The sequence below is a fragment of the Vanacampus margaritifer genome, chromosome 17, assembly GCF_051991255.1.
Source record: "Vanacampus margaritifer isolate UIUO_Vmar chromosome 17, RoL_Vmar_1.0, whole genome shotgun sequence".
Classification (NCBI taxonomy): Eukaryota; Metazoa; Chordata; class Actinopteri; order Syngnathiformes; family Syngnathidae; genus Vanacampus; species Vanacampus margaritifer.
This window is the reverse complement of record NC_135448.1, coordinates 2,932,578-2,949,262: the sequence shown is the minus strand read 5'-3', so window position 1 is coordinate 2,949,262 and position 16,685 is coordinate 2,932,578. Positions and strand designations below refer to the sequence as shown.

The following is a 16,685-nucleotide window of genomic DNA, read 5'->3' as shown; positions in this document are numbered from 1 at the left end:
TATTTTCTTGTTTAAATTAGGTCATAATACCACAGGGGGTCATTTGAATTAATAATTTTGTGTGAATTAAAAGATTATTTGCAATTTGGTGTGACCTGTGAGGCTGTGACAAGTAAGTTTATTGATAACATCATGGTTGGATGTTATGTCTCGAATGTTTTTTGATCACATAAAGAAAATGAAAATGTCATAATAGTTCAACAGAGTTTAATCCCCAGTCCACCCCATCACTACACCCCCAACGTAATACATAAGGAACACAACACTACTGTATTTACGAGTCACTCCTTACCCTGTGTGGATTTTGGGCGGGGTGATTCGCCATCACAGAGACCCATTGCGATATATTTTTTTTTAATTTAAGTTTCATATTTCACATTTTATTTTAATTCCATCCTACTTAAAGACCACAAAGTGAAAATTGTTGGTGTTTTTTGCGTCTCAGGCTGGCGGTTCATTTTTGACGCATCAGTGGTGTGTCGTCTTTCATAGACGCCGTCTCATGTAATTGACACCGAGAAGTGATCAAAACATTACTTTATTTACAATAGCCTACATTACATACAAGTCATTGCCACATTTAAAAACTTTTATTTACATTACTCATCCCAACTCGCTGTCAGTCATGTGAGACAGCGGAGCAGATCGAGTAACAGCACCTGTCAATGTGTTTGACTCCTCCTCGCTTACACCCGTCAGTGGACATGCCTTAGTTATTTGAATTAAAAACAGAAATCGATTCATTGAGAAAAAGATCCCGGAATTGAAGATTAATCTCTGGATTACAACGCGATTCTACAACAAGGTATGATGGCGTGTTATGACGTGCGCATCATTCATTCATTTATTATGATGGACTCTGACTTTTTTTGGTTGCTATGTCCATCCATCCATCCATCCATCCATCCATCCATCCATCCATCCATCCATCCATCCATCCATTATCAGAACAGCTTATCCTCACAACATTTATATAAACCATTTGTGAATGCCGTTTAAGGTGAGGAAATCCGGATTGCTTTTAATAAACAGGTGGAAGACGCGGCGCTAGCTAGCAGCTAGGCTAAAAACACTTACTGGTTACGATGCATACTGTCTAATAATTGCTTATTTTCATACACTTCTATTAATTTTTTTTACATGTTTTTGTGCTGCTGGGAAATGAAACTACAGACCTCAAGGAGACTATTTGTGGAGAAATCGCAAAATAGACATTTTCATGCAAACTGTAAATTTTTCGTGTGTAGCTGGATAAACATCCTTCCGACATCAGGACCATTTTGCCGTAGCGGGTCACATATATATATATTAGGGCTGGAACAGTTTTTGAAAACCGTTAAATTCGATCAGTTAAATAGTTTCGGTTTGGGCCGTCGTACGGTCCTTTCACGCAACTCTTTTTTTTTTTCCCCCTGTTGAGCCGCATTTTGTAATAACGGTGCATTTTGTAATAAACGTCCAAAATGTAATAACTTTTTCATTTCATTTTGTAATAAAGCCACATTTTGTAATAAACTGCCCCAACGCATTTTGTAATAAATTTTGCCGCATTATGTAATAAGTTATTACATTTTGAGAAGATTATTACAAAATGCACTTGCAACTTTTTTATTTTCTAGGAAATGTAACAACATGGTGCATTATGTAATAATACCTATTATTGTTGTTTGTTAAACAATGAATTTATACAAGAGTGACTTTTTGTTGTTTTTTTATGCAATTTCCCTTAGAGCTATGTAGCCCAATAAATCTATGTATGACAGAACACGTTTGGAATTATATAGGCCAATAACTTGTGGCCAAATTCAAAGCTCTACATCAGTGGTGTCCAAACTCGGTCCTCGGGGGCCGGTAGTCCCGCAGGTTTTGGATATTTCTCTCCTCCAACACAGCTGAAGCTCATCAGCAAGCTCTACTAAGCCTGATAACAATCCTGTTGATTGAAACAGGTGCGTTGGAGCAGGGAAACCTCCAAAACCTGCAGGACTACCGGCCCCCGAGGACCGAGTTTGGACACCACTGCTCTACATGGTCTGTCACTCAGCCAGGGAGGGGAGGGCGGCCTGTAATCTGATTGGCTGCTGCATCAGTTCTACAAGGATCATGCACTGCTTGCATGCTTAATTGAGACAGCCAACAGAGTTCAACATGCCAGGTATGAAAAAACTGTGTCAAATATTATCTGTGTAATTGAATATATGGAAGTATAAAGACATGTTGCAGTTGATCTAAAGTTATGTAGATGTTTTGCCCTTGAAAAGAAATTATATGACTGAATTTAAACCTGCATTGTCCAAGTTATGCTCACTGCATTAACCTGTCTACTTGCACCGGCCCGCCTGCGGACAAAAAAAAGGCACAAAATGCAGTTTAGTTTTGGGAGTTAAACATTTTCCCTCTTTTGTCACCCTTGTAGGTCTGCTAATTCTAACCCTGACCTGCAACCTGCTGGGGCTCACTGTAGGCCATGGACAAAAGCAAGCAATGACCGAGGAAATGTACAATGTCATAGTTCGCAAGTTGAGAGGAGAGTTTCATGTTCCAGTTTCTGAACGCACAAGAATTCAACAAAATGCCTTGGTGCGTCTCTGGAGAAATCAAGGGGTCTATTCTCTCAGTGAGGATGGGCAGACACTGCTGTGTGCCGGCAAGCCAGTCATGCTACAATCTAATGTTGATTGTGTTGTTAAAAAGGGTCTAGATGATAGTAAGGGTTCTGGAGCAAGAAAGTTGAGCAAACGACTGAGAATGCATCATATTGGCATAAGTGAAAGAAAGGTGCAGGAAATCTTGAACAGAACTGAGTGGTACCAACTTCAAAATGCAAAGTTTCTGAATAAGCCCCCTTTGATGACCATTCAAGCCAAAGAAGTGCAAAATCGACACCAAATTGGCCTATTGGACATGGGAAAAATGAAAATTAGTTATGGTCACCAATCGAGCCTGACTCACTAGATGAGTGTGACCCACCTATCCAGCCTGATGAGCCTGAGGACCCTGTTCTGACTATACCCCCTGTTCAGCCTGTCCTACCAACTGAAATGTTTCAGTCTATTATCAAAATGACCCTTGAGGATGACATGCCAATGCTTGGGACGTTTAACAGAGTGTCTAAACATTTTAAAGACATTGCAGATCGATTCCATCCATCAATCTATCTAAGGGAAACATTAAGCCGAAGCCTTGGGTTGGACGTCTTTGGAAAGCACACAATTAGTGTACACAGGTTGTACAAAGCAGCAGGGCGCTTTGGTGGTGTGGCATTAAAACTCAAGGAGCTGTTTGGGAAACATTCCAAGTGGTTTATGGCTTGGCTGGTAATTAGACATATTAGACATGGACAATTTGAAATTACGGATATATTTTGGAAATATAAATTTTGTTGTTTGCTTAGCCTTTTGAGGCAATTTCATATTTGTTTAAAATTAATCTTAGTGGAGAAATTTGCTGGTCACAGCAGCTCTCTAAACAAGCAGAAGACACTTACATTGGTTCATTATTATTTTAAATTGGCCGCAAGCCTGCATGTGTTGGTTGCATTTATTTTTGTTGAAAGGTTCTATAAATGCATAAATAAAGCTGTTCTTTACCTATTCATCAGCGTTTCTATTTTGTATGTGCATATGTTAATGTTTACGAATGGATTAAATTTTGATACCCACAGTTTTGTTCTGTATTATAAGAAGCATTATAAGGTTTGTTGGATGTTTATAACTATTCTTGATGTGGTTTTGGTATCCAATAAAAAAAATCTGGAATTTACAGAATATTCTCTGCTAATGCAACCTTTGAATAGTGTACTGATAGTAATCACTAAGTACTGCGACTAGGCTAATACAGTGATACTAATAATAGGCCTAACTTTTACAAATACTTTAAAGTAAAATAAAATATGATTAACAAACAAATAAACAATAATTTAGAATTGTTATTACGTAATGCACCATGTTATTACATTTTCTAGAGAATAAAAAAGTTGCAAGTGCATTTTGTAATAATCTTCTCAAAATGTAATAACTTATTACATAATGCGGCAAAATTTATTACAAAATGCGTTGGGGCAGTTTATTACAAAATGCGTCAGTTTATTACAAAATGAAATGAAAAAGTTATTACATTTTGGACGTTTATTACAAAATGCACCGTTATTACAAAATGCGGCTCAACACCCCTCCATTATGGCGCCATCCATGGTTACGGTGGGATGATCACCAACTGCCACCTTGCCACAGGCATAATTAATTACATTATTCTCTGTCTCGCCCGCCTTGGCAAACTCAGTTTCCGCTTCCCACACGGCCATCCTTCCACGGAGCCTGCTGGCTTGCGGAAGATACTCGGCAGCGAGGCAGGCCCCGGTCGGGCAGCGGTGGACCTTTGCGGGAGAAAGAGCAGAGGTCCCCACTTGGCCGGCGGCAGGGCCCGCCTCGCTGCCGAACGGCTTCCGCGAGCCGGCGGCAAAGAGGCTGATTCTGTTGTATGAATAGCAACAGATTGATACACACAGGTTGGTTGTACCTTTTGCCATCGTAGCGGCCGTGGATCAGGGTATAGAGACGGTTGCTTAGTAACCAGAAGGTTGGCTGTTCAATCCCCGCTCTCCCTGAATCATGTGTCGTTGTGTCCTTGGGCAAGTCACTTCACACACATTGCCTCCAGTGCTACTCACACTGGTGTATGAAAGGTGCAAATGTTTGGTGGTGGTCGGAGGTTTGGTGGTGCGCTGTTGGCGCACACTGGCAGCCACGCTTCTTTCAGCCTGCCCCAGGGCAGCTGTGGCTACTTAAGTAGCTTACCGCCACCACAGTGTGAATGTGCGAGTGCATGAATAATGAATCCATTCCTCTGTAAAGCGTCCTTGAGTGTCTAGAAGAGCGCTATATAAATCCAATGCATTATTATTATTATCCAATTGAAGAGCAGTTATTTTTTATGCCTGCCACTATATGCCACAATTATAATACAATAATAATAATTAGCTGTGAATAATATACACATTCTACTTACTTACTATTTTTTCTTAAACTGCATACTTTTTTAAAGTAAAAATTATAGTTTGCTTTGAAAGTTGCAATGTTATCATATGGGGTCTGAGGGACCATGAAAAATTGACCTTTGACTTGATTTTTGAGTAAACCAGGCCTGGTGTAACCACTGGCTTCTACTCACCTGTGACCTTTTTTTCCTCATCATCATAGTTGCTGGAGGTGAGCAGGTGGCCAAAAATGAGAGCTGGGACATACATTTTCTCATCTTTGTGCTCCACCACTGGTATTCCTTTACCATTGTTCCACACAGAGATAGTGTTGGACTCACTAGTGGAAGCGGATTAAGAGAAAATTAATTAGTAAAATGAAGTAGCAAAGAAAGAATAATGTCAATGATTTCCAGACATTGTTCTTCATAACAACCATCTCTCCATTAATTAAAAGAAAATGTAAGCTTGGTATGCAACTTACGGGTCAATGGTGATCTTAATTGCAGTCATGTTTTTATCCCTCTGTTTATTGTCTGCTGCATTGACTGTATAGGAAGAATTTAAAAAGGCCTGTTATTTTATTTATTTATTTCACATTTTGTTACTTTGTTAATAATTGAAATTTCAGAAATAAATAAAACCCATCTCATTGCTCTGTGCAGATTGGCTGAAAATCGCATGATTGGTGCCCCTCCCCCAATTTTAGTTCATGTGATTGGATTGTAACATCCCTAAATAAAATTAAATTGTTGACTTACCAAGAATCTCATCAAAAATTTTATACAGTCCAGGTACGTAGGTAATTTCCCTCTGGTTCATTCCAACCTCATCATCAAAAACCCACATTACCTGAGAGGGAAACAAAAAAACAAACAAACATTGTTAAGGAGCTGTAGGTCATGGCAACCGCAACTGCACGTTTTTAAGTGTCCTGAAGATTGTCAATCATCGGAAAGAAGGCGCAGTTGGTGCTGATGGGGATATAAATATCTCTTAGCAGGGTTGTCAAACTATAACAGAGCTGCCAACTCTTACGGACTGTCCGTATTTCGTTTTGGAAATCAATGAACACTGCCGCGTTCCGGCTCTTAACAAGAATACTATGGTTATTTTAAAAAGCCGCAGCTCTGATGACGTCATGCGTCACTGTTCATTCGTGAGCAGTAGAATCCAGCGGACGCATCCAACGTCAGCGGGAAGCTAACCTCTTGAGGCTAACCCGGATCGATGCTCATCAGCGGCGAGGAATATTGGCAGAGTGTTAGCAGAAGAGTAGCGTCATCGTCTCCATTGGTATAGTGTGTGCGTGAGGAGACACCGCAGAAAAAGGTAAGTGAGGAATGTTTGTGTGTGTGTGTGGTGTGCGCTAGTTTACAGCAATCAAACTTTTTATTCCGCGCCCAAAACGCATTGGTTAAAGCAAAAAAACATTTCAATTGACTGAAAAGTTGTTATGCTTAAAATGACTGTTGTCAAATTTTGCAGTGCAGCGAGGCGCGCAGATTCTTTTTAAATAATATTGTACATGACAAGTGTACAAAGGGGAGATTTTCAAACACAAAATATAAAGGCAGAAAACAGTGCAATAGAGGCATTAAAGTAAACAGTGGGTATCAAGAACAAGGGGGGCTGCCTGGTGCGGTGATTTAAAAAATAAATAAAAATCTTGTGCATTCCAAGCATGATATTGGGTCAGGGATGTATAGAACAGCTTTTGGGGCATGTTCCCTTGGAAGTAAATGTGCAGTATTTAATATTTAAATGCATCAATTTGATACATTTTGATAAATAAATAAAAAGTCAAACAAAATTAAAAGACAACATCAATGAATAATAATCTATCTATACATAATAGTCATATTATGCTATGAGTTGGGTTAGTTTTAAAATGTAATCTGGGTTTCTAGTTGCCTGTTAAAAAATCTAGTTAGTAATGTAATCCAACTACCATAATAGTAAAGTAATGCAACTTGAGTAATATTCATGACTTTTGGATTAATCCAAAGACATGCATGGCAGGTTAATTGAACACTCCAAATTGTCCATAGGTGTGATTGTGAGTGTGGATGGTTGTTTGTCTCTGTGTGCCCTGCGATTGGCTGGCAACCAGTTCAGGGTGTACCCCACCTACTGCCCGAAGCCAGCTGGGATAGGCTCCAGCGCCCACCGCGACCCTTGTGAGGACTAAGCGGTTAAGAAAATGGATGGATGGATTAATCCAATTCCAAATATGCTAATGAGGACAACATTTAAAAAAATAAATAATAATAATTAACTACAATACAGTGCACCCCTGCTATTTGCATGGGCTAGGGAATGCAAATTGAGAAAATCCCTGCGTAATTTACACCAATTGAAATGCATATTCTTATACTGTATACAAACTAGGGCCCGACCGATATGCATTTTTATAGACCGATGCCGATACGATTTTAGTCAGAAAAAAAAATACTGATTACAGATAAATCTGCCGATTATTTAAAAATATATTTAATGCATAAAATTACCGCCCCCCTCCCCAATTCCTTTTCAATGGGTATCAACCATAACAATTAAAACAATAAGAAAGTGAAATAAAAATAGAATAAACTAAAATAATTGCTGAACAAAAACCTCACTGTTCCTGTGCATTTTGGCCTCTTGGGTGCAGTTTGGTGCCGGTCATCCATGGTGTACACAATTAAAGTGAGTACAGAAGAAAGTTACGATTGAATTCTATTAAAATAAATAGTTTTTCACACATTGGGAAGAATCTGTGCCTTTGCTTAGTGTTATCTTACCTGTGGGTATGTGTTCCCACAACATTTGTGTGTGAATATCCGTTATTTGAAAGAAAAACACTCCAGAAGTAGATGCTAACTTCCTGTTAGCATTTGAATGGGATCATCCCTTTGCTTTTAGCATTAGCGCTAGGCTAGCGATGTTTTATCGTACCCCGCCTACTGCCCGAAGCCAGCTGGGATAGGCTCCAGTGACCCTCGCGACTCTTGTGAGGACTAAGCGATTGAGAAAATGGATGGATGGACATACGCTACACACTTGCTAGTTGCTAATGTTACACAAGCAAATGGTGCATTCAGGGTACTTTCACAACGTCGCAAACTTTGGTTTTCTTCAATAATATTTTATGGGGAAGGTAATCTGCCGTTTGGCCCATTTGAACGATTATTTTGGCCTATATTTGAAGGCCAATAATCAGCCGATTATAATCAGATAGATAGATAGATAGATAGATAGATAGATAGATAGATAGATAGATAGATAGATAGATAGATAGATAGATAGATAGATAGATAGATAGATAGATAGATAGATAGATAGATAGATTTTTATGTACCTGTACTAGCAGCACTACACCATAACAACAACGCTTTAATATGGTGAGGTCACTATGGTAATGCTTATGAATGATAAGTGCAACACAAAAACTGGGGTATTTTGTAGATATAACCACATTTTTATGTAACTATATTAGTAGCACCCCCCTTAAATAAGGAACACTACATTTAAGAAATAGATTTAAGGAGGGCATGATGGCTGGCGCCCCAACATAACAAGGCACCACAGAGCAAATATAAAGTCCATGAGTGACTCACTCACCACAATGCTAAATTAAGAGCCGCTAGTCGCAGAGCCCATCATGCGTGGGAATCACCTGTAGCTGTGAGTCCATGCGCCTTTTTTTTTCTTCTTGATCATAGGCTCCTGTGTTGTCTCACCACTGGGCCTTTTTCCGTTGCAAAGAAACTTTCCAAATATGTCTGTTTTTACTCATCCTGCTAACTTGTCAGTTAGCATCAGCGCTACGCGACTGAGATAATTAGCATCTTAACATGCGTCAAGAGTCTGTCGTAAATAGAGAGAATCCGGTCACTTTTCAGAATAAAATATTTTTTACGCCTCGGCTAATCAATTAACCGGAAGTATAATACGTTTTTTATTCTTTCAACTGTGCGGCCCGTTGCGGCCCTGTCCAAAGTGGCCCACGGATCCGCAGCCCCGTGGTTGGGGACCACTGTTTTACATGACCGAGATAAGAGCTGCATTCACAGTGCCCCAAACCAAAACACTCATAAAAGTCAAAATAAGTGAAGCTTCATCTGCAGATTATTACGTCTAATAAGGTGCAGAAAAGCACTATGTCTGTGCTAACGACAACTTTATTTATCATAGAATAACAAACACAATGACACTGCACTTTATACTTGTGGTTATTCATTCATCCAGCTCATTTCGTTTCATTTCATTTCTCAGTGTAGTAATACATGTTGAAAATGTGGAGTGTCGCTATTGGTGAGTGATATTTTTAATCTTTTTTTGTGCTTGACTTAACGTGTAAATGAAGATATTTTATTTTTATGGATTGATTATTCTTTGAAGCATTAATATTAATTTGCACAATTAAATTACCTTGTAAAGTTAGTATACAATCATTGCCATTAATGAAATAGAAGATATACTGCGTTAACGGGGTCCCCAAAATAATTTTCTTGACAAAACATTAAAAAAATATGGACAGAAAGACACATTTTTCTGGAAGTGAATTTCAGTAGGTTGGCAGCTCTGAGTTAATGAGAAAAAATTGCCAGCAAGATTTTTGAAGCACCGTCGTCTCTCAATTTATTGTTCAGATGATGTTTCAATCTCTAAGCAAACTCTGCTTTTTTTCTTCAATAAATTGAAGATGTATGCACATTTCTACTTTGTTGAGTATATGGACATGACCTGTTTATCGAGGTATGTATCGTATCGCCAGGTTCACAAAGATACCCAGCCCTAAACGAAAGACACTTCCGATATATTTTTTTTACCCCCAAGCCTCCTCGTATAAACGGGCTCTCTGTTGTATCGTTTGGTTCAGTTGTGTCCTCTTCTGGGTCTTTCTCATCATTACTATTATGCGTAATTTCTTCCCATATTCGCAGAAAATGTTAATTCTACTCCATCATCATCTTCCTATAGCTGCTCAACATCACTTGAAATCCCATGCCTTACCATTTTGAAAGCATCACCAGTGCTGTATTTGTTTGCCAGCCATCTAAAACTGATGTACACTTGCAAAAAAGTTATTGTCTATTTTTTTTTACTGCAATTTGTGATATTAGTGTAAATCAGAAAACAAAAGTAATTTACCAGCAAATATACCAAAGCAACACTAACTAGTGATCAGTCATTATACAACTAATTGCATGTACACTATATTGTTTTGCTGTTACTGTACTGTACTCAATCTCACTCCTGTTCACATCAGAAATCTAGGCACATACATTACATTTAAGCTTAAACTTAAAATGGTTAATTGATAATCAGAAATTTAAACACTAATCCTTTCTGTATTTGTTTATCCCTGGTTGGTTTTAATGTACATTTTAGTAAATGTATTGCTTTTGTTATGAAAATGTAAATTTAACATTTTAATAGTATTTTCGTGAATGCATTGTTATTGTTGTGCATTTTATTATTTTATTTTACTAGAGTGACATTTATGATCTGTCTTGGGACTGCAGATGAAAAATAGCCTTTTGGCTAATTCTAGCATATTTACTGAAATGTTTATTAATATGTACTGTCCCTGATACAAATAAATAAATAAATCAAACACTTGCTCTAAACCAGTTGTACTTTTTTTAATTTAAAATATCAGCAATATTTTTTGTTTACACTATTTTGCATTAGAGAGTGCTGACTTTTAATTTTGATTTGAGATTTGCACAATAAATGTTGTTATCCAAAGTAAATTTATTTTTTCTAATCCATTTAGCTTTTATAAAGAACTATTTAAACCAGTAAGCAAATTAATTATATATATTAAGGGTGTGAAAATTATCGCGTTAATATCATCTTAACTTAAAGTGCCTTTAACGGCACAATTTTTTTTAGCGCTCGATTAACGACCGCCCCTTATTTGGAAAGCCTCTACTAAAGGAATTCCAGTCACGACAGAAACATCCATGTCAAAATTACCCAATAGAAATGCACTGTACTACACTGGAGCTAAAACACGCAATGTTTAAGGGGCAGAATGTTAGCGTGGAGGAGGATCTATTTGGACTGTTTAGCACTACCTCCGGTTTTCTGCTTTGGAAGAACGCACTCGGTTAGCCATTAGCAACGAGCTAGGTTGCTCCAGCAAGAGGCGTCCGTGGCACTCTCAAACCCTGCGAGAGCCAAGAGCCGAATGGACGCCGTTTTGTCAGTTGGAGTGACCCCAAGCCACTTGATCTTTAGTTGTGAGGCGTATTTTATTCAGCAACTCCAAAAAATAGTCTGTAAGTGTAATAGTCGTGCTCTTGGCTCGCTTGCAGCAAAGGGCCAGCGGATCTGTCTTGCAGTAAAGCGGTGTCACTTTACAATCAATTCGCTTCCGAGAACTTAACAAAATAAAAGCATTCAACGTCGTTCAAAAGAGTCAGTAGAACACAATTTTACAGTAATAAATTAAATAATAATGCATATATTTGTGGGGACTGGCTGTATTTTACAATTTTAAAATTGTGCAGAAGTTCGCAAGTTACTTCATGTTAAAAAATAGATAGCTCTTAATATGAAAAGATCTTTTATGTTTGTTTCCAGTAAAGTTGAGCCATTTTACAATGTGCATCCGTATTGAACTAAAAGCATTAAACGTTGTGCAAAGGAGTCACTGTAACACAATTTTGCACTAATAATTTAAATAACAATGCATAGATTTGTGAGGACTTGGGTCAAGTTGTATTTTACAGTTTTCAAAATGTGCAGAATTTCACAAGTTACTTCACGTTAAAAATTAGTCAGCTCTTAAAATTAGGGATGCACCGATTGATCGGCCAGGCGATTTATAGGCCCCGATTTCCTTAATTTTGGGGGATCGGTGATCGGCAGATCCCTTAAAATTAAACCGATCTTTTCCACCGACCTCATCTCCCTCTTCAGAGGTCTGAAAGAGTCAGCCACTGTCCTCTTCTGCTGAGATGACGAATTGGCTTTTCATTTTTATTTGAGAGAACTACTTCATGTGCAGTTAAAACAACCCGTTTGTATTATTTTACAGTTATTGTTCAATGTTTTCCACTCAAACAAAACTGAAACACTGAAGGTGTATGCTGCTTGTTATGGGAAAAATCTGGATCGGTAGGTCAGACTTTTTAAAAGATCAGGAATCGGCGATCGGCCAGAAAATTGTGATCGGTGCACCCCTACTTAATATGAAAAGAAAATGCACTGAGCTGTCACCATTGTCTTACGAACGCAATTATGCCATGTAGTGACAGAAAAATGACCAACACAAATCAATGTCACACTCGTTATTTTTACAGTACAGTACCTATTTTATTTTTATTTTTTTAACTTATGAATTGTTATGAAATTACTGATTCAATGAATAAAAAATGCAAGCATATTTCTATTAGGTTACATTTCTTCCCACTTATGTTAACAAGAGTATGAAAAATTGAGGGGAAAAACATTGCACTTTATTATAAATTTAGATATAAATTGTGCGATTAATCATGAGTTAATTATTTAAGTCATGCGATTAACTACGATTAAAAAAAATTATTGACTGACACCTCTAATATAAAAAAAAAAAATATATATATATATATATATATATATATATATATATATATATATATATATATATATATATATAGTATATACACTTAATTTTACACCTTGATATATACCGTTACCAATACATGATATGAATTTTGGCCCATATCGCCCAGCCCTAAGTGTATATGATATGTTTGGCATTATAGAGCTTATAGTTTCCATTATGAGCCAAATAACTTTTTCAAAATTACAGTCAGAGCATGTGCAGTTATATTTGGTTATATACTGTATATTGGTTTATACTGTATTGATTTTATGCCTTTTTTTAAATATTTTTTTTATTTTTCTCTGACCTAATTTTTGGGTTTGCTTTTAATTGTCTTAGTTTGGTTTACTCTGCACTGTAAAGTGTCCTTGTTTGTCATGAAAGGCACTGATGAATTACATTTATTATTATTATTATTATTACTATTATTATTAAGGCCACACACTCAAGCTGACTTACCTGTGTGATGGGCTCCACAGATCCAATGTACGTGTCAGGTCGAAGAAGAATATGTTCAAGCTGGGTTTTCTTTTGGTACACTCTCTCTACAGACAGCTTGGAGCCCACCTTGTCTTTCTTGACCCCTTCCATCTTACTAGCATCACCTCTGCCATTTGCTGCCTCCTGTAAGATTGACAACATTACTATTCAAATATAACCTACAATGCGCCTTGGCCTAAACCAAGTGTAGTAGGAGTACCATTAGTGGTATGTGGGCTTCCTCTATAGTGGTATGCAAAATAATCACTGCCTACAGCCTAAGTAAAGCTGTATTAAACATTTAGGAAAGGTGAAGTCAAGTCAAGTTTTTTTGATTCGTTCCATTCGGTGGACCACAGTTTTTGCTGGCTCGCTTCGTCATTTTGTGTTAGCCTTTACTGCTCTGAGTCCTGCCCTGTCCCGTATGGAGTTCCACAGGGTTCTATTTTGGGGGCCCTGCTGGTTTCATTGTATTTGTTGCCCCTGGGTTCCATCTTAAGAAAACATGGCATTTGCTTTCACCACTATGTGAATGACGGATTTATACACCCAGGATTCTCAACCCCACGCCCCTCCGGAGGGGCGGCATTCTTGGACAAAAACATTACGTACACCCCGGATTCCAAATGCGCAAATAATTTTATGCATTTTTTTTCTTTTAATAATCGGCAGAATAATCTGTAATCTGTATTTTTTTCTGCCAAAAATCTGTATTGGCATCAGCCTAAAAAAAATTCCTATCGGTCGGGCCCTAATTGAAACCATGTATCAGATTAATACACTCAACCCCCTGAAGGGGCTACTACATAAAAAAACAAAACATTGTGTTACTGTTATTGATAAGCGGAACACACATTGACATTTGGCAATATAAACTCATCTTTCCCTTGTGTGTTAATTAACTTGAGTATGTTGATAATTTTATTTACGGTGTTCAGTCTGTGATTATTTATACTGCACCAAATATCAGTTTAAATATTTATATTTAAAAAACATCCTGACACAAAAATTAATCAAAGGCAGTGATGTCCCAAAATATTTCACATTATACCCCACGCTATATAGTTAAAGGTCCTCCATTTCAAGTTAACTTTACCAGCTATGATTGCAAATTTTGTCTGTTCTTTTTAAAATCTCAAAATCACTATTAAATAAATTAATCCCCGATAATATTTTTTAAAAAAGTTACTTAAACTTGAGTAACTAATTGCTCTACACAGACTCTAATATTGTAAAGAAACTCCTTACTTTCAAATGCAAGCAACTAATAATATAAAATGTATTACATTTTGGAAGTAACTTGCCCAAAACTGGTTAGGTCCCCTTTTTTTAAATATATATTTCAACTTAAACATTAATTTATGTTGTCAATAGAATATGTCAGACCACTTAAGTCAAATTGCAAATAAATGGGAGCTTATAGACAAAAAAGTATATGAGACCTTTGAATTCTGCAAACGAAATGAAAATGTTGGCTACTTATACGTATATCCGTCAGTCTGCTCAAGGGCTGCTGTGGCCACGTAAAGTAGTTTACTGCCACCTGAGTGGGAATGTGCGAGTATGTTAATAATATTTCTAACCATTGTTAAGTGTCTTTGAGTATCCCAAAAAAGCGCTATATAAATCTGATGCATTATTATCATATAAGCTAGTTTAAAACAAAAAAAAGGTTGTTTGCGCACTATAATTATCACGTCAGTACAGCATTAAACCACTGTCTTTTAGGCTACCTCTAAATGAAGTAGGCAAAGCACGCATGTTGAACGTATTTAAGAAGGTCTAGGTCTAAATCTATTTGATACTAGTGGAATGTGCTGGGTAGATGGGGTGAAATGTATTTCAGTACCAAGTAGTGTCTACATTTCAGCGCAGAGAAAACTGGCTATTGCTGTCTAGCACATAATTGTGCAAACGACATGATATCCAAGTTTGCAACTCGAACTACTGAATTAAGACATACACCGCGACATATAATTCTTATAAAGAATAGATTGTTTTCCGGCGACTTATTTACCATCCACGTATCCATCCCACCGCTTCCTGCTGCGCCGTAGGACATCTTCTTTGTGATCCTCAATTTTAATGATGCCGCCCGTGAGATGTGTTCAATTACTGCGATATTACAACACAGGTCTCAATAGTTGCACGTCATCGAAACGTACTTAAATCTCATGTTGTTTTTTCACTCGCTTCGAGAGAAAAAAATATTCAAATGCAAATTCTGTCAAGGCTATTGTTAAAAAACATTATAAGCCGTTCGAGGCCTAAACTTCCAACAAAGATGCTAACCGGGATACTCACAAATACAATATACACAACACGAAACTATTAAATATGATGGCTTGGATAGCAAAACTAAGCTCAAAAGAACAAAACGATGATTTACTAAAATGCGCAAACCGTATATTTAAAGATTTCCAAATTGCAAACATGTAAGCGATTATTTGCTAAATGCAGCATTGTCCGCCCGGTTCCGCCATTGGCGAGACATACGACCAATGAGAGCGAATGGAGGGCAACCAATCAGTGTGTTCTTTCTCATACGACTCGAGATTTCGCCCAATAGAAAAAAAAAGTTCCGTAATAGTTTAATTTGAATTTCCAACGCTATATGGCGAAAAGAAGGTTAAACAAGACGCAGAGTGTTGGAGTTATGTGCAAAGTTCAATTCGGTAATTTATTTTATCAAAATATAAAAACACTGTAACATCTTGCAAGAACGCCACCAGCAACCGTTGGTTGGGATTTCACCCTTTTATTTAGCCTAATAAACGGCTACTAACGCCGGAAATACAGAATACAACTCACGAGGGAAGGGTCTAGTTGCAGACCATGGGCGAGTGGAGCTCTACCGGAAACACGTGACATCCAATTCGGTCTTACTTTTTACTAAGCCTAAACGTAACTATAACACTAAACCTAACCATAATCTTCACTCAACCTAACGTTAAGTAGTAATATTTGTATTTTTAAGTATATTTCGCTGTTTTAATTAAGACAATTGTTGGCCCATTCGTCACCACCAGAAACACGTGACACCCCATTTGAACACCAAAGTTGTAGCGCAGCGCCACCGAACGGCGAATGTAGCATAATTGCAACACGTCGTGTCTTTTACGCTTCACTGGTTTGTGTGAACAACTAGGTGGATGTAATCTGATTTATGTCGTGATGGAAATAGCAATTCACAAAAGCATTAGCCTCTAAGAATTTTGAAGTCATTAGAATATGCATATATATTATCGCGGCGCTGTACTAGACACGTCAGCAAATTAAGTAAACCTGTCTGTTCTCTTAATTTGACAGTTTTCAGTCAATTATAACTGTTGACTTAACATTGAGTGATGGAGAAGAGAGGAAAGCAATGTCAAATTTCCTTTCAATATAATTAAAGTTGGTTTACATAGAGTGCTGCTCAAAAGTTTGTAAACCCTGCAGGCATGGTCAGATTTTTTGTATAAAATATTAAAATTACCTTATCAAATGTTTAGTCATACCCCAATCTACAATGCTGACATTGAAAATAATGGACTTGAACAAAAGGAATGACAATATTGTCATTCATTATTGAGCAAAAGTTGATTTAAGAAAAACTCAAATTTCATGGGTGCAAAAGTATGTAAACCTCTCATTTAATCAGACATT

At 37.4% G+C, this 16,685-nt stretch overlaps 1 protein-coding gene across 1 annotated transcript in view; it reads right to left on the bottom strand.

Annotated features, from left to right (window-relative positions):
* top2b (DNA topoisomerase II beta) overlaps nt 1–15,535 on the bottom strand; it is a 131,332-nt gene extending 115,797 nt beyond the window's left edge. The window contains exons 1-5 of the mRNA XM_077549538.1: nt 15,055–15,535; nt 13,017–13,181; nt 5,737–5,827; nt 5,460–5,523; nt 5,170–5,315 (exon numbers count right to left, since the gene is read on the bottom strand). Coding sequence (XP_077405664.1) covers nt 5,170–5,315; nt 5,460–5,523; nt 5,737–5,827; nt 13,017–13,181; nt 15,055–15,099 — 511 coding nt within the window. The 5' untranslated portion in view covers nt 15,100–15,535. The remainder of the gene's footprint in view (nt 1–5,169; nt 5,316–5,459; nt 5,524–5,736; nt 5,828–13,016; nt 13,182–15,054) is intronic.
* Between the last annotated feature and the right edge of the window lie 1,150 nt (nt 15,536–16,685).